This window comes from Fusarium pseudograminearum, chromosome 4 (assembly GCF_000303195.2).
Source record: "Fusarium pseudograminearum CS3096 chromosome 4, whole genome shotgun sequence".
NCBI lineage: Eukaryota > Fungi > Ascomycota > Sordariomycetes > Hypocreales > Nectriaceae > Fusarium > Fusarium pseudograminearum.
Genome location: NC_031954.1, coordinates 2,494,361 through 2,512,442, shown reverse-complemented (window position 1 = coordinate 2,512,442; position 18,082 = coordinate 2,494,361). Strand labels below are relative to the sequence as shown.

The window sequence follows — 18,082 nt, the reverse complement described above, 5'->3', positions numbered from 1 at the left end:
AAGGTATCTTCGATGTATAAATCTTCATGATAATCGTAGAAATGCTATATGTGCAGTAAATATGATAAATGCCACTGCCAAACGGCTTGTCGCTAGTATCCAGCTTTCAAATATGTGAACGATATCATCGGCCATATTCCAAATGAGGGATGATGACAGGGCCGTATTTGGTTGGTGCTGTAAAGGCGCCATCACCTTGTACCACGAAGTCAACAGCCAAACTGACCTTGGACAAACCCTGCTGTGAACCATTGAGGCTTGGGTTGGGGCTGAAAGGCGTTTGAGGTACTGCGGCGGCAGCGTCTTGGTCGTACGAAACGAATGCGACATAGTTACGTCGGCCCATCAGCTTCTTAAGCTCTCGTGCAGCACCGCTAGCATCGGAGTGGAAGATCTCCATCATATCCTCTTTTGTGTCAGATACCTCGTGTGTCGACTTCTTGCCGTTTTGAGGTACATATAGAGTTTTCTGGTTGTGTAGCATCTTGAGGACATAATTACTCTGGGGTGCCGCCACAATAGGCGATGAGATAATCTGGTACATGGTCTTGTGATCGCCAGGGTGTGTTGGGTCGTGAACCAGACCAGCTCCTGAAGCGTTGACGTCTACAATAATGTTAGCTTAATTTCTTTGAGAATGTCATGAAATCTCCAACGTACCTCCAGAAAGGAATGTCATTCGGATTCCCTTCTGTTGCGCTATGCCTTGCAGAGTTCGAATCAAATACGTTCTCTCCAGATCCTTGGTGTCATGAGTCCACATGTCCTTGAGCACTTCCTGAATATCAAGTTCGCCGAACTGATTTAGAACGTTGCCCATAAGACCGGTCTTGCCCACCGCCTTCTTGACTTGTGAGAATCCCTGCGCCACCACGTCTTTGCCTCCAACCACGCCTGCGACTGAGCTTGTCACCTTGCCCAAAATGTTGTACGTCGTATTGACAGCCTTCTTGCCAGCAGCCATCGTATTAGCAAGACTCTCCACGGTATCTAAGCGCGGATATACAAGTGGTACCGAGACCATCCAAATGCAATGCTGTACACTGGGAGGCAGTGTGGCAACCTTGGGGAAGATTCCCTGATATGTTGGGCCTGCCATCACTTGGGCCTGGGTACGTTCAGACCGGCAGTCAGGGCCTACAACCACTACGGCTGGACCCAAGTACTTGACGAAATGCCAGCCTGTGCCTGTGATGGTAAAGATGTCATGATCAGTGCTGACATTCCGCAGCATCTCGACGGTAGTGTGATGTTGGAACAGGAGGTACATTTCCGTCGCGATCCTGCCGATATTCTTAAACATAGGCGAGGACTGCATATAGTCGGGGTATGAACCATAACCGTCAAAACTATTGTCTATCAGTAAACGCCGATGTTTCAAGTGTTGAAGTAGTACTCACATGTCGTGGTCATCAATCTGCAGGACGTGGGGAATCTGAGCGAAGGCTTCACGGAGGAACGGCTGGTCGAAGTGACTTGTGTAGTAGTGGAAATAAGCATGCGCAACGTCTTCCTCGTGTCGGGCCGTCCACTGGACATTCTTCTTGTTGTCTCGCCCGCTCATCGCAAGCCATTGCTTAAGGAGTGGGACTTCCTTCCACAGGCGGTCGCCATAGATCTGATCTCCCAAGCCTAATTGAACGTGGAAGCCACCGCAATCGACATTCTTCTGGAGAACATCCTTCCACATAAAACCTACTCCGCCAAGCTTGGCCCGCTCATTTTGAGATGTCCCTGCTGCGAAATCGTTACCAGAGTGCGCAATGAAACGCCAGCTGGTCTCTTGGCGTCCAGCCACAACAAATTCATATCGGGTACAGCCAAGATGTGAGGTGACCGCGTACGTCCAGCGTTCAGTGCCAGCCTCAGACATAGGCAGCTCGAGGTCGTATTTGTAGAACTTCCACCTTTGGTGTGTGAAAATAGGTCGAGGCTCGGCTTGGCGGGGGTTGGGTGCGAGATCATGGCTCAGGTGGATATGAATGGTGGGTGGTTGAGGAGCGTCTGTCACAATTAAGATGCTACCAAGCCAAAGGCCTTTCTCTATGTCCATGTTGACGTATCGCAGATAAGGACCGAAGTAAACACCATTCGTAGGCTGAATTCTGTACATATCCACACCAGCACTCGGTGGAGGCCCTGTGAAACCCGCAGCGGTAGGCGTTGCTGAAGCTGCCACACTCATGATACTCTCAGCATACCCAGGGGTATGTGGGGGAAACATGGGAGAGGCCATGGACTGCTTGCCAAACATGTTGGGTGAAGCCAAAGGGTTTCCGTATGTCGAAGCTGTTGGCGAAAGAGGGGCTTGTTCGTGCGATATGGGGTTTGGACCCTTGGGAAACTCCCATTGTGTTGCCTGAGTGGCTAAATGAATATAGTAGTACTGTCCCGAGTTCTGGTCGAGGTGGGCGATCCATCCTTCGGGCAAGGGCGGAGGGGAGGCCGGGTTCTGGGGCTCAAAAGTCTGGGCGGGAGCAACAACTTGCTGTTGAGAGCTCTGCCCATTCTGCTCAGGACGAGACTCGTTGGAAAATGCAGGGTGGGGATCATTGGCAAATGCGGGATGGCCTGGATGTTGCAAGGCAGGTGACGCAAGACCGCTAGCTGCAGTCGAGGGGGCGGCAATCACTGTTGTCTTTGTAGGAGGTGTCGACGTTGCTGGCTGCTGGTGTGATGAAGCTGAAGCCGAACTTGATCCAGCTTGCTGAGGCCGTTGCTTCTCGTTTGGGTAAGATGAGTTGCCGCCAGGGCCGAGGCTTGAGTAGGCGGGAGGAGGAGAATTGGTGTTGATTCGCTGGAAGTCTTGCTCCAACACACTGACTTGTGCTTGCCCTTGCGCTTGCGCTTGTCCCTGTCCCTGTGGCTTCTGTTGTTGCTGTTGTTCAGACTGAGGAGGAGGGCTAAACGATTGGTGTGACTGCGCCGGGCTTGAGATGGCATTCATACCCTGATACACAGTGGGTGGGCCAGATGGCGCCTGATCGGGAGTTTCAGTCGGTGTCCAAGGCCGTTGTGGAGGAGGCTGGTTCCCGTATTGTGCAAGCCTTTGTGATGCGGCGGCGCTCGGTGCGCCAAGACTGTTCAGTGTAGCTGTGCCGGAAATACCGGCAGCAGCATATCGGGCCTCGATAGCATCGGCCGGCGCCTGTCCGGGTTCCACAATCGGGGTCTCGGGAGGCGGAGGAGAGCCACGGCTAGCACGGGTGGTAGATGTCGAAGCGGTCGAAGCGAAGCGATTTACGCCCTGGTCGTTCATTTTGAGTTGTTGGGCAGAGGTTAAATTTGTAGGTGCATTGCTTGACGAGCTGGATGCCGCACCGGGCGGTGGATAGTATGTCTTTTGATAGTTGTGATAATTTGCGTTAGATGAGTCCGGGAGCTGGCTATCAGCCAAGGGGCGTTGGAAAAGATCGTGATCAGCGTCAGGGCTTGTAGGAGAGCTGATAGGCTTCGGGGCAGCTCCTCTTCGTTCCGCGAGACCAGGCTTCTTCCCATGGGGGCTGGTTTCTAATCGAGGACTGGTGTCATTGTAGGCAGAACCGAACGGCTTCGCGGGAGCAGGTTTGCGGACGTCGTCGTCGTCGGGAAATGGAAGTGGTGCCGCAGAGCTGGAAGCGCCAGGAGGTAAAGGAAACGAATGCTGAGAAACAGGAGAGGTGGACGACGGAGGCGCCGGGTATCTGAAGGCGGACGATCTGCCGTCCCTCGGAGGCTGAGGGCTCTGGGGCTTGAATATGCGCAGAGGTTCAACGGTCGGGCTGTCGCAATCTTCAGGAGCGGGCTTGTTGAGGAACATCTCCTCGTCTGGAACGCCACGGCTGCGCTCCATTTTGAGTTATGATGGCGCTTATAAACGGCGACAAGTGTGGGCGTGGGATAATGCGACAATGTGCGATATGGGAGCTGCCCAACGATGGCGGGGTCAGGAAGCAGGCGACAGCTGGGTGGCCGATGCTGTAAGGCCCTGGCAGAAGGTCGACAGGTTCAGGTCGTTGTTGAGGCCTCTCCTGAAGTCAGAGATATAAAAACGCTTTTGAGACGGACCCAGGTTCGTTTGATGCGAAGCTTGGGTTATCTCGTCTTGTTGGTTGAGCGGGGTTTTGGGCTGCTTCGGCTGAAGTGACGTGGGCTTGCACCTTCCCTGTTCCTGAGGGGCTCCAGTAGGTCGCAGAAACGGTCGCGTCAGGAACAAAACAAAAGTTTAAAGAGAAAAAGAATATCGAAACACTTGTAAAAGAAGGAAGAAAATGCAAAAATGATCACGGCGAAAGGAAAAGGGGGAAGGTAAGAAGAGCCAAGTCTGCAAGAGGGTCTGCCTGGTCAACCTACCTCCTGTTGAAGCGCCGTGACTCTCGCCTACTGGTCCGTACGTAAATAGGAGGAATGGGGACGAGGCACCAAGAAGACTACTGACACTATATCACAGGAGTATTTACGTGGAGGGCTAAAGGGAATACAGTCTCGGTGCCCAAGTCGAGCCGTTACGAATCTACCTAGCTGGAGGTAGAAACTGCTGTTGGAGACAAGTACAGTGCTATCATGACTACCACTTACAGAACTGCTTGTCATTTCTGTTCAGGTCAATAACCGCCGAATTCAACCCAAATCCAAATAGCTTTCTTTCCCGGCGGCAACAGCTTCAGGGGCATCACATGCGTCACCCTCACAGAATGATATCGAAATTAAGACTCACAACTCTGTGCGCAGGACATTGTCACAGCATAGAGGCTCTGATTGGCTGTGTCGGGAAACGTGTAAGCGCCCAGTAGCTTGAGCTAAATCTTGGGAGCCATCAAAAACGGGCCTCGGGAGGTCCCTTTCAGGGTTTGGGGGCCAAAGAACAGCGGGAGGGTGGGGCTTTGGGGATAAAATCATGGATCATGAGAGCTCCAGATCTCATCATGGTAGCAACATAGCCTCGATGCAAGCGCCCATCACCAAAGCCAAGAACTGGATGCGACCACTAAAAAGCCCTGTCTTGCAGGATGCACGGTAAAGTTTCGTGACAATAATCAACATAATTAATTAGTTGTTTCTTGCTCCAGGCTTCCCGTGGACTGATCATGATAGTGTTTGTGATGGTCGTTATGTATACGACAGATGACATGATCAATAATAGCTTGCAAGTGCTAGCATGATTTGACTTGTAACTTCATCAAGCTCTATTACTCATCGCAAGCAAGACAACTTCGCAACTTTGGCAAGAGATGAATCTTCCATGACAGACTGTATCCCAGGTCATGATGCGACACATAAAGCCTGGCCAAACGGTCATGGTTCGTGCTCGACCAGGGTGCGAGTTCATGTAAAGAATACAATCTATCAGCAAAGAAGATCGATTCTAGTGTCACCAAATATTGGAGGCTCTTCAAGATGTCCCTCTTGGCATTAGTACTATCAACATGGAGGCAAATGGCCCTCCATTTCGAATATTGAACTGATATTGAATTTACATAGATGCAAACAATAACAAAATCCATCACAATATGTACCTACCAAAGTAGAGCTACCTACCTAGGTAGGTAGGTAGACGATAAGCAACTTTTGGATTTGCCCATGTATCTATCCGATGAGAAAGCTCAAGTGGGTCTTTCCATCAGCCACTCAACGCGTCTACATCAACCAAGACGCGCTTCCTCAACGTCACCACCTCTAATTTCAAGGGCCCCTAATTAAGGATTATCAAGAGTGGCCATCCTTTGCCATAGAAATCGCCAGCAAAACTCACCGAATCCGGCCCTCATTATGGCTCCTACTCCTAAGCCGGGCGAGAAAAAACAACAGTCTCTCACATCCTTCTTCACACCAAAGACAGTAAATGGGCTAGCCGCGATCTTCGAAAAGCAGAGTCGAGCACAAGCAGACAAATCACAATCGCCCAGTAAAGATATAACCGGGTTACCATCCAGGAAAAGAACAGTAGCGGACACAGAAAAGGAGAACGAAGAACCAAAACAGACTTCCAAAAGAGCTCGAGCCGATGACACCGTCAAAGACCCAGAGACGAGCACTTTCTTCTCCAAATCAAAAGACGGGGAACAAGAAACCATAGGAACGCGCACAGAACGATACCGATACGACGGTTCGAGTGTGCGGAATACCCAGGACGCCGACACAAACGCAGGATCCAGCCAAAATGATGACGAGGATGCAGAAGAGAGACGACAACACCAAGAACTGCACAAGAAATTTGTTAAGAAACTTGGTCACCCTGACGCACTAGTATCGCGCCGTAATATCCAAGATGTGGCGCCAGCGGGTGAGGACGAAGATGCCGATGCCGACGGAGCTGAAGAGGAGGTTCCGGCGCCAGCAAAGACAAAGAAGAAGGGGTCCAAAACAGGCAAACTGACGCCTATGGAAATTCAATTTCTGGAAATCAAAAGAAAGCATATGGACACTGTTCTCATTGTGGAAGTCGGCTACAAGTTCCGGTTCTTTGGCGAAGATGCGCGCATTGCAGCAAAAGAATTAAGTATCGTCTGCATTCCCGGTAAAATGCGTTATGATGAGCGTAAGTTCTCTTGCCACAGACCAAGCGATGAAATGACCCTAACGTTTCACAGACCCTTCGGAGGCGCATATAGATCGCTTCGCCTCAGCGAGTATTCCAGTCCATCGCCTCCCTGTACATGCAAAGCGCCTGGTGGCTGCCGGACACAAGGTTGGCGTTGTTCGTCAGATCGAGACAGCCGCATTGAAGAAGGCTGGTGACAATCGCAACACGCCGTTTGTCCGCAAGCTCACCAATCTCTATACAAAAGGAACATACATTGATGAGAATGGCGAACTTGATCAAAGCGGTGGCTCTGGAGCGCCTTCTGGCGGCTACCTGTTATGTATAACTGAGTCCAAGGCTAAGGGGTCAGGTACTGACGAGAAGGTCGATGTTGGTATAATCGCTGTCCAGCCTGCAACAGGAGACATCATATATGATCACTTCGAGGATGGATTCATGCGGAGCGAGATTGAGACCCGTCTATTACACATTTCCCCTTGCGAGTTCTTGATCGTAGGAGATCTGACCAAAGGTACCGACAAACTCGTGCAGCATCTATCAGGCAGCAGTACCAATGTCTTCGGCGACCGGAGTCGAGTCGAGCGCGTGCCCAAGGAGAAGACCATGGCAGCTGAAGCTTACTCTCACGTCACTCAGTTTTACGCCGACAAGCTTAAAGACAATACCCAAGACGAATCTGCTGCCGCCCTTCTCAACAAGGTCTTAAAGCTGCCCGAGCCGGTCACTATCTGTCTCTCAGCTATGATCAACCATCTCCAAGAATACGGCCTTGAGCACATTTTTGACCTGACCAAATACTTCCAAAGCTTCAGCACCCGATCACATATGCTCATCAATGGTACTACACTCGAAAGTCTCGAAGTGTACCGCAACTCTACAGACCATTCCGAGAAAGGCAGTTTGTTCTGGGCTCTTGACAAGACTCTCACTCGTCCGGGTCAGCGTCTACTGAGGAAATGGGTAGGGCGCCCCTTGCTGGACCAGGAACTTCTTGAGGCTCGTCTCAACGCTGTCGAGGAGCTTCTCAATAAGCAATCAACCGCTCCTGTGTCCCAGCTTGAGTCACTTTTGGCAAACACCAAGACCGATCTTGAGCGCAGTCTCATTCGCATCTATTACGGCAAATGCACTCGTCCCGAACTACTCTCTGTTTTGCAAGCATTGCAGAGAGTAGCCAGCTACTACTCAACAATCAAAGCTCCATCGGATGCCCCCTTCAGTTCCCCTCTTCTTAGCGAGGCCATCTGTTCCCTGCCGCAGATCCTCGATACGGTCGTTTCCTACCTTGAGCGCATCAACCTTGTAGCTGCACGCAAAGACGACAAGTACGGGTTCTTTCGCGATGAGTTCCAGACGGAGGATATGCAAGATCACCAGCTTGGCATCGCCCACGTTGAGCACGAACTCGACGGTCATCGTGCTGTTGCCGCCGAAAAAATCAAGAAGAAAATGGTTGACTATGTCACCGTCGCCGGCATCGAATTTCTAATCGAGGTTCCCAATGCCGATATCAAACATGTTCCAGCCTCGTGGGCCAAGATCTCTGGAACAAAGAAGCTATCGCGTTTCCATACCCCTGAAGTCCTTCGCTTCATTACTGAACGCGATCAGCATCGTGAAGCCCTGGCTGCCGCATGTGATAAAGCTTTCAAGGATCTACTCGCATCCATTGCGTCAGACTATCAACCCCTCCGTGACGCTGTGTCCGCTCTTGCAACACTCGACTGTGTCCTTTCTCTATCAAAAGTCGCTGCACAACCAGGCTATTCTCGCCCATCTTTCCTCCCTCCCTCTACCGACCCAACCATCTCCATTACCAACGGCCGCCACGCCATTGCGGAGCATACTCTTGAGGGCGGCTACATTCCTTTCTCCACTACCCTCGCCCACCCTTCACCTCTCGCCCACCTCATCACTGGTCCCAATATGGGCGGTAAATCTTCTTTTGTTCGCGCTCTAGCCCTCATTGTTCTTCTATCGCAAGTTGGTTCGTATGTCCCCGCAGACTCGTTGTCTCTCACTCTCTGTGACGCCATCCACACCCGAACGGGTGCTCGCGATAATCTCTTTGCTGGTGAATCTACCTTTATGGTCGAGGTCTCTGAAACAGCGCGCATTCTACGCTCTGCTGGTCCCCGAAGTCTTGTCATTCTCGATGAGTTGGGCCGAGGCACCAGCACTCATGACGGCGCCGCTATCGCCCAAGCCGTGCTGCAGCATGTCGTTACCGAGACACAGTGTCTGACGCTCTTCATTACGCATTATCAAAACCTGGCGCGGGTCGCTGAAGGTCTTGACGGCGTCAAGAATGTTCACATGAAATTCAAGGCAGAGAAAGGGGAGGATGGGGAGGAAGAGGTCACGTTTTTGTACGAAGTTGGCGAGGGCGTTGCCCATCGCTCCTACGGCTTAAACGTCGCGAGACTTGCGCGCATTCCCAAGAAAGTGATTGATGTTGCTGCTCTGAAATCGAGTCAAATTGAGCAAGAAATGAAGATGCGGCGTTTGAGGGGAGTTTGTCGTGCCCTGTCGGAAGTGATGGATGATGGAACCGATCATCTCGATCAGATTGTATCGAGTATTGAGCAACTATGATGTATACTACAATTGTAATATTCACTATTTCCGCAGTCCAATGGTTGAGTTGGACTTCATAATCTTAAAACGAGTTGTTCTTATAAAATGTTAAAAATGTCTTTGCTTTCACATCCCATGACGCCAATGTCAAATGATATGCCCATCGCTCCAGACGCCAAAGTATCCCTGTTTATTCTTCATTCATAACACCTTATATCCCCATAAGTTCCAAAATTCCCATATTCATAGAGCACCATTGCACCTTGTCCCAGGTTCAACGAAACTCCTAATTGTTTCTCTACCCATTTGATGTTTCATTCTTATAATCGATCAAAAGGAAGGATATGATACCAAAACTGTTAGTTCTTGGGTTCCGGGATCGAGCGCCGTGCATGATGTTCGTGTGATCTGAATGTTCTGCGAATTGTCAATTAACTAGATATGGGAATGGAAGGCTGTGGTAAGGATTTCCTTACATTGAATAGCTGGTCGATTGTTTCTGAGACCAGGAAACAGCGTATAATGGTGCTCTCCGATATGATGATTCGTTTAGATTCATGATCCGATAAGCAGGTCGACTGGGCCATTCCTGTACTATCGGAGTATAGAATGAGCTATCAGTTGTCTTCGAAGCGATTTCCAAGTCTTTTGTTCAGATCTGCTGATCGTCCATAGCTAATCTGGAGGCAAAACCCATGTCGCTGTCAGCATCATGCAGGCTCCATGAGCCGCCGAGATTCAATTCCTGGTCACCACCAAGGCCACTTGCCTCCATGGTCTCACACATGTGCGTTTGTTGCTTCATATCTCGCCCAGTGTGTGAATAGTCTGGCTGTTGGTTGACAAGAGGGAACGACAACGGAGAGAATGTTGCACCAAGAGCTCTTTGGTTGTACGAGTTCAGAAAAGACCGATCATTCGAAAAAAGGGGGTTGGTTCCAGGCATGCCGATATATGGGCTGTTTGTCCCCTGTGTTAGGTCCCCAGTATGTGATCCTGGGTATTCCTCCTGTTTCAACTGGAAGCCGTAGTTTGCTGCTGCGCGCAGATGGTCTGAACTTGGTTCTCGAAATTGACTATAGTCTGCAGTAGCAAATGGAAGCCTTGATGAAGCATTGTAGATTGTAGCGTCTTTCATTGCATAAGAAGCTTCAACTTGGCTGAAAGAACCTGAATTCATGTGAGCACATCTATCATCGACTGTAGGCTCCTTTCACCGGCTCGACATACCTGGAGGGAAAGATTCAGGTCGAAACGAACTAGGTGTTGCCCTGGCTTGGAGATGGCGTGGTGCCAAATCTCTCGCTTGCGGCGTCGGGGAGACAATATTCGAGTGGAAGAAGCCATTCATGCTCCGAGCCCCGTGTTTATTACGAGGCTCTAACCTAGCTTTCATGTCAACAACGTGATACCCAGAGACTCTATGTACTATTACCTATGGTCACCGCGACTTAGAGGAAGCGGAGGTTCGCTGATAGAAGCTGTATTGCGCATTAGTAGAAATCAATTTTCCGAGGCGAGAAACCTACCTGTCCGTATAACTTCGTCGCGAAATATATCCTGGACTCCTTTGTTTCTTTCTGGCGAAGGGAATGCTTCAGGCTCTTTCTGAATCCCTTGATCCTTCTTGGGACGTGTTGTCTTCCCAACGTTAGACTTCTGGCCACGAGTAGTCCTTCGTCGCTGCTTCGGAATATTTCCAGATATTTCCGCAAGAGGTGTTGTCTTCTTTCGCTTGGGCCTTGGAACCCTTTTGGGTGGTGTCTGGTGATATTAGTGATTGAAAGTCCTGGGTTCGGCTGCACATACCGATTCCTCCTGGCCAGGAACAGGAGATGAAGTATCGTCGTAGACATCCCTTGTCCTTTCTACCTCCAGTTTCGAGCTCATTACAACCTGGGTAGGCTCGATTGACTCAGACGCCTTCTTCATTTTGTCAATGACAGACTTGGGCTTCTTTTGATTCCGGGCTTTTCTCGTCTCGTCGTCAGCAAGATCCATCTTTCCCATTCCTGGCCAAACTTGTCCCTTCAATAACATCGAATCGTTTCCCAAAACAAATTCCTCTTGAATGCTATTATCCGGTTCGAGGTCTAGAAACCCTGGGAAAAGTGGGAAATCGCTCATGAGTTCGTCTCCTTCGAGCTTGATTGCCGGGCTCATCGACATCTCCTGCTTCATCTTCCGCTTGTTCAACTAGTGGCTGTCAGTACCGAATCTTATTTTTTTCATGGACGAGACAGTACAACCTTTTCCGGGGGCACGAATTGGTATTCCCGATTGCGTCTGACGCGAGCCTCCTCCTTTAACTGTTTTGCTCTCATTCGCTCGACTAAAAGCCCCTCGATGCCGTTCTGGGAGTACTAATCCTCGTAACGTTGAAGCTTTACAGCAGCGGTGATGTCTTGGTGCGCTTTCAGCTTTGTTTGGGTCTCCTGATGAAGGTGGCCCTTGGATGCAATGTGTGTGAGAAGGTGTGATACGTCCGAAAACCGTGGAGTCTCGGGGCAAACGAAACAAGAGAGTGGAATCGGTCGGTTTGTAGAACTGGCCGTGTTGTCTTCTGACAGCGTTGGAGGAGCCATGACCTGAATGTAAAATGCACTAGTTAGCCTTCTGCATCATCCATGACTGAAGGCATGGCTTCGTTGGTAAGACAGGTATATACTATAACAAGTTCTCAAACACGGAGTTGATGGCCAAATATCGCTCTTCTCTTCGGGCATGGACGAACGAGAAAGGGGTGCTAACCAAGTCAAAGGGGGATGGCAGTAGGTAGGTAGTAAGGACAAAGGGCCAAGTCCGAGGAAGATGCAAACTGGCAATCGAAACAAGCAGGCGATGTACAAGTCAAGATAGCTCCCCAGATTATAACGATAGGTAGAAAGTAGGGGAGCGAAAGACTTGGGATCGCTTGCATGGGAAGGTACTGACCGGAGTCGATTTGATATGCTTCCTGCCTCGAGCCATATTTGTGTCTCTCCTTTCAAGGTAGTCGCTGGCGGACCTTCCCTTCTCTTTATAATTGTTCACAATTGTTTTTTGATGTGTGTCATAATAAGAAATCGAGCACAATGGGTGTAATGGCTGAAACAGCAGAACGGAGGTTCGGAGGGCTTGGTTCGAAGTTCGACTAGATAAATAAAGGCGAGCTATCTCTTCTTGGTATACCAATCAAGATAGAACTTGCACAGTGTCTCCGGGCTTCTTCAAATACCTTGTCACAGCCCGATGTCTTGGAAGAGGCTCAATAGTAGTCGGCGTCGTTGGTTTTGAAGGTCATCTCTCGCGACAGACTGAATCAAAGTCACAATTTCAGGTACAGCAGGTAGCTTTGTCCGTTTGATGAGATAGGTTCTTGAAACCAACCTATAGACAACTCATGTCTCTTGGTGAGTGGGTATAGAAGCCGGTCTGACGCGTGGAGTTAGAGCGGAAGTTCTCAGTGGGCTATGTGCAATCTATTCGAGGTCTTGGGTACAATCTCCAATGCTATTCAAAGCCCGGTCTTGAAGCTGTCTACTTGTCGAGGAACTTCCGGTGAATACCTTAGTAGATAGGTAGGTAGTTTCTGCAGGTGGACCTAGATACCTGTTGGACAGTCAGAAATGCGGATGGCTTCGAGAGGAAAAGTCCAGCACTGTAGTGTAATTGAGTTAATTCAGGTACTGTTTTGCCTCCTATTCAAGCCCAGCAACCATGCCAGAGCTTATTGTGATCAAAGATGAACATAATGGTGCTTGCCTGGAGTACTAAGAAAGAGTGTTTATTAACTTACCACAGTAGGAGGAACGCCTGAAGCAGTTGAAGGTCTACCAATCCCTCTAATCCGTTTCGTGGACGGAAGACACCATAGGGTTGAGATGCAGGTCAGTTTGGCCTTGCGATGGGCTGCAGGAGCTGTCGTGGAGAAACTAAAAGGATGCTCGCAGAAGGAACAGTCGTTTAGTTACGCATGAGACGATGTCTTCCGAGGACAGTTTCGTCAGAAGTGGAGGGGAGTTTAAGACAGATGAAAGACCCAAAGTCTGGGGTAAATCAGAAGGAGGAGGGGAAGAAAGAGGGGGTGTGCGCCAGGCCTGACGTCCAGGAGGAAGGAGCCAGGAGAATCAGGCAGGCACCATTAACAACCTCAGGGGCCTCAGGACAACATACCTGGGCAGGCGCGTTTTTTTAATACTGGTTCCATTGATTCAATAGCTGAGCTGCTAATAATAAGAAATGATTGTAGGATGTATAGGAGGTAGGTAGGGGAGTACTACTAGGTAGGTATGTTGGTGCAAGCTTTTTGGAAGAATAGGTGCCTCGAAGCAGGTGTGCTTTGTGCTGCAGCAATGGGTTGATTGTGCAGGAGATGATACCATCGATGACAGACTATATGGTATGTTGCTGCCAGTTGCGGTGATTTTGTTTCAAATCATAGTCAACTATATACCTGCGTTTGGTCTTCAGTGTAAAGGTGCGTGTTTGCAGCTGTAAAAGGGGGGCGTTTGAACAGCTTGAGAGAACAAGAATGCACCAACGCATGACTGATCATCAAACAACAGTTTACTAAAGTGAATGAATATCATATTGAATTGGCAAAGTGATTTATTGAGTACGATGAAGGCTATATAAGTAACAGTCTAGTTTTGATTCCCCTCACCACGATACGCTCATCGACAAGCATCATACGTATCTGAGATATTCGCTTTCCGCTGGCGAGTCATCCTTTTTAAGTTCAAAAAGAGATGCTCCTAACAGTACTACCCCAGAAGCTCAACAATAAGTATCGGAGATAAAAATGTCCGAAGGACTTAACGGGACTAACACCACGGAGTAACAATAGATGTCCCTGGAAAAAACAAAAGTTTCCCCCGTCAACGATATACACATGTTATCACCGAGCAATGCCGTAAGCATGTACGAAGAATGGCTAGAGGGTGGTGACTAACAACATTGCGAAGTGACGAATAAGGTGCCGCTTGTAAAATTGCAGCAATCAACCGAGAAGTCTCTTTGTTATGGTCTTTGGCATACAATACACTGGATCGACTGCCTCGAGATCTGGATAGCCCAAAAGGCTCAAACCACACAGACCGAACTGAGTATGCCAAACATCAACCATATTACCAGGCCGATCGGAAATTCCGCCCATCTGAGTGTCTTGACATTTCAATATAAAAGCGATCAATGCATCGCGATCGATCCAGTGGGTGCGCTCAATGATAGCAAGGCTACTCAACACCCACCAGCTATAGCAAACGTCCTCGTCTTTTTCGGGTCGGCCGTTGAGGCCGCCGCAAGGGACTTGTCTCTCGCTCAACCATCGACCGAGTTTCTCTTTGTTCACAAGATCCAGACGCCCGACAATCGCAAGCGCTGCGACACAGGTGAAGACCTGGCCTGAATGCGACTCCGCACCGGGACCAGTTCCATAACCGCCGTCAAAGTTGGCACAAGCGGTGATGTGAGAAACGGCTTTATCAACATCAACCAGAGACATGAGGTCGAGCAGTGACAGGGCGTTGAAAGCGCCGTACAGGAAGCGAGTGTCTTCCTCGCCCCATTCATCTCCAGCAAATGTACCGGTTTCTTGGTTTTGTAGCCCTGCTATGACTATATGTAGTCAGTTTGTGCATCGAAAGCACTGTGGACCCTTCAAAGACACCTACACTTGCCGACCTGTTCTTTCCCTTTGCCTTTGGTTTCCAGCTGGTCGAAGGCATCCGTCATGGCGAGGATCTGCACAGCACTTACTGTAGAAAGCATGTGGGCGTCGTGACCTGGCGCTGCACCAAATCCGCCATTTTCATGCTGGCAGGAGAGAATGAAATCGATGACATCTTGTCGTGGGAGGGCATCCGGCCGACGAAGCAAGTAGAGAGCATTTAATCCCCAATACAGGCCATTAAGTCGTAAGTGCTCGGTAAGCCAGTAGTCCAGCTCATCTTTCCTCGTATCCAAGCTTTGTATGTACTTCACATGAGCGTCGATAACGAGCTCCGGCGCTTCGCAGTCTGTTCCGGCTTGGGCCATGTTGTCAAAAGATGAAATGAAATTGATGAGAAGAGTTGTGGTTGACATAGAGACCTTTTGACAAGCGGGTCTTTACGTAAGCGTCGTTTGGTGCCTGGCCAGACCAGCGTAGTCACCCACCTACCCTTGAGCACCCAACATATGGACAATGTTTTGATAGTGATGAGTGACATGATGCTTTGTCTTGCAGGATTCCAAATGTTAGTAGGCTGGTATGTGATTCTGAAAACGAGGGTATATATACAGATGAACACAAGTATTGAAGCTTTGATTTTTCTCTTGCATTTCATAATTGTTGATGCGATGAAGAGTTACATTTGTCAAAATGATAGTGAATGATGTTCAACATTTAGTCTAGGTACATAGCATAAACACTACACAGTATGTGGCTGTCTCGAGTTCGGCAGACTGTGAGTTCTAGTTCAGGTGACTCGAGAGCCATAGGAATTTTGAGTGATTACACGCTGATATCACTCAGAATTAGTAGTTTTGAGTCTCGAGGTGGAACGCTCCACACAAGTACCCAACTCAGATATCCCTTCTTCAACATCGCCCACACAAAAGACAAGAGAGAGAAGCGACAGGTCGACACAACAGGAAATATGCAACAGGAATCCTTCGTTACTAATGATGGCTGCAAAATTGCCTTCAAGACGTCCATGCCACTGAGTGATACAGTGGGGGCTGCGCCTAGAAATTGTGTATTGCTCATGCATGGATTCAGCGGTTCTAGTGATTACTTTATCCGCAGTTTCACGACTCTCAGCGAGAATGAATGGATTGTAGCCCCTGATATGCGTGGCCATGGAGATTCTGACCGAACTCGCGGAGGATACCACGTTGCACGATTGGCAGTTGATCTTGCTGGCCTCGTCGCACACATTCGCAAGTCAGCGCCCAACGTCAGCTTCGTTCCTGTTGGATGTTCCATTGGTGCTGCAGTCCTCTGGACATACATCGAATTGTTCGGATGCAACGACTTTGCTGGACTCGTTTTTGTTGACCAGGCACCCTTACAAGATCGGTCGGCGTTTGATGAATGGGACCAATCCAAAGCACACACTGGATGCTATGACGAAAAGACGATGCAATCGGCACAGCATAGTTGGATCCACGACTCCAAGGCGGCGCATCTGGACCTGACATTGGGATGTTTAGGTTATCGACACGCCCCCAGAGAAGAAGACATGATCTCAGCAGAGCAGCAGGCAAAGGACGAAGCCTTCTTCACAGAGATCAGTGCTCGTTGCGATCAAAGTTGGTTGGCGCGACTACTGGCAGACCATACTCGCTACGATCACCGCGAAGCCATCGAAACAATCACAGTTCCCACCTTAGTTATGGCTGGTAGACGGTCAAGCTGCTTTCCACTCGAGGGGATGCTCGAGACTGTGAAGCGGGTCGAAACCTCGAAGCCAGGCCTTGCACGGTCATCAGTATTTGAATCTGGGCACTGGCTATTTTACGAAGAACCGGAAAAGTTCAACAAGGAAATCATTGAGTTCGTCAACATGTGTTCGGCATTGGAATAAAAGCCAACAACAGTCATTCCCGCAATTTATTTTAAGAGAGAGAGATATGGCATACATAGTGTACATGCCCTTTTCGAGATGATCAATTACTATGCCCACTTGTGATCGATAGATCCCCTATTAAATTGTCTATTCGATGATATGGCAGATCAGCAGTTTGATGTCCTATCGAAGCAAACTCTGTGACATGACAGGAGCTTAGTAAGATGATTCTGAAAGCCATCTCGATCGTATGCTCGGATAAGGCTGAAGCAGCAAAGAATGATATCATTGGCGACACATGAGACGAAGATTGACCCATTACACTACGTTTCATCCTAACACGTAAGTCTCCTATGCTCATAAGTGGCAGGGAGATCCTTACAAGGGTTGGATGCTTGTCAAGTCTTGGCTACGTGATTCATATTCGGAAGCATCCGGTCGATGGCTGGCGCTCTGGATATCAAACTTTTTATGGAACAGTTGAATGATGGATAAATGAGGACGCGCAATCTCCATTGTTATGGCCGAGGTCAATTCCAAAAGGCCTCGTATTCCAAGAATCTTGATTAATAGTTATTTCCGTATCTGCTGAGCTCATCTCGTAACGGGAAACCACTACTAGCGACCATGGTATTAATCGAAATTTGACTTTAAGCAGATAGTATTAGAGCTTACACTTACATGGTGTGGTCCGTCGACAGGGGGCAATCTAAACGCCACTCATGCCGGTCATTCAGGCATCAGATTTGAGCCCCAAAAGAGCGACATATTGAGTTGGGGTCATTATACAACGATGCTTATTCAGTTGGATATCATACCTCGTCTGGTTACGGAGCAAATACTAAGGGACATATAACCGACAGACAATTCTATTCTTCCGTTCGAGACTCGACCATCTGGTATCGAGTAAATTAAAGAGGCATGGATTCTCGCAACCTAGTTTCATATCGAGGTTCCTTGCTGTTTCTTGGCTTTCAGGTACGTGAATCCTATAGCCACTCAGCCACTGACTGCAAAGCCTACCTAGCCTTTTTCATGGGATGAAAATGGAGAAACGAATCAAAGTTTACAAGGCACGTTGATGAAGGACAGTAACCCCTAGGTTGACGCCCAATCTGCCAATTTGCTGCAGCGGGGTAGAATGGCCTCAACGTTCCATCTTGTTTACCTACCTTGGTACATACCAAGGAAGATATCGTCTGCATCCACAGTTTAACTAGCCTGCAAATTAGGTTGTCATTGGGTTGCCAGGGCGGACTCAATCGCAGTACAGTCAGTACTCATCAAATCGGGTTTCTTTTACCCAAGAGCCATTTTTGTCACTTTTTCGTGTGTGGTAGCTCGTTTCAGCCTCGTACGCCGACATGATACTTACATAGGTGTTTACAGGCTGTATGTATGTAAGTAAGCCCACGTACGTAACCCGAGACGCGCAACGCTCGATTCAAAT

General features: G+C 49.0%; 5 protein-coding genes across 5 annotated transcripts; 2 read left to right on the top strand and 3 right to left on the bottom strand.

Moving 5' to 3' along the window:
• Positions 1 to 124: 124 nt before the first annotated feature.
• On the bottom strand, positions 125 to 3,832 carry FPSE_02668 (uncharacterized protein; the record flags this gene model as incomplete). The annotated part of the gene is made up of 3 exons (XM_009255787.1): positions 125 to 606; positions 661 to 1,349; positions 1,401 to 3,832. The coding sequence occupies 3 exons, from the start codon at positions 3,830 to 3,832 to the stop codon at positions 125 to 127; spliced, it is 3,603 nt and encodes a 1,200-aa protein (XP_009254062.1).
• Positions 3,833 to 5,748: 1,916 nt separating this feature from the next.
• Positions 5,749 to 9,118, top strand: FPSE_02669 (uncharacterized protein; the record flags this gene model as incomplete). The annotated part of the gene is made up of 2 exons (XM_009255788.1): positions 5,749 to 6,517; positions 6,570 to 9,118. The coding sequence occupies 2 exons, from the start codon at positions 5,749 to 5,751 to the stop codon at positions 9,116 to 9,118; spliced, it is 3,318 nt and encodes a 1,105-aa protein (XP_009254063.1).
• A 634-nt stretch (positions 9,119 to 9,752) lies between these two features.
• On the bottom strand, positions 9,753 to 12,070 carry FPSE_02670 (uncharacterized protein; the record flags this gene model as incomplete). The annotated part of the gene is made up of 7 exons (XM_009255789.1): positions 9,753 to 10,270; positions 10,331 to 10,485; positions 10,536 to 10,581; positions 10,630 to 10,864; positions 10,910 to 11,296; positions 11,491 to 11,688; positions 12,035 to 12,070. 7 exons carry the CDS (start codon positions 12,068 to 12,070, stop codon positions 9,753 to 9,755), a joined length of 1,575 nt encoding a protein of 524 aa, XP_009254064.1.
• A 2,011-nt stretch (positions 12,071 to 14,081) lies between these two features.
• On the bottom strand, positions 14,082 to 15,118 carry FPSE_02671 (uncharacterized protein; the record flags this gene model as incomplete). Its single annotated transcript, XM_009255790.1, has 2 exons — positions 14,082 to 14,698; positions 14,755 to 15,118. The coding sequence occupies 2 exons, from the start codon at positions 15,116 to 15,118 to the stop codon at positions 14,082 to 14,084; spliced, it is 981 nt and encodes a 326-aa protein (XP_009254065.1).
• A 602-nt stretch (positions 15,119 to 15,720) lies between these two features.
• On the top strand, positions 15,721 to 16,650 carry FPSE_02672 (uncharacterized protein; the record flags this gene model as incomplete). Its single annotated transcript, XM_009255791.1, has 1 exon — positions 15,721 to 16,650. One exon carries the CDS (start codon positions 15,721 to 15,723, stop codon positions 16,648 to 16,650), a length of 930 nt encoding a protein of 309 aa, XP_009254066.1.
• Between the last annotated feature and the right edge of the window lie 1,432 nt (positions 16,651 to 18,082).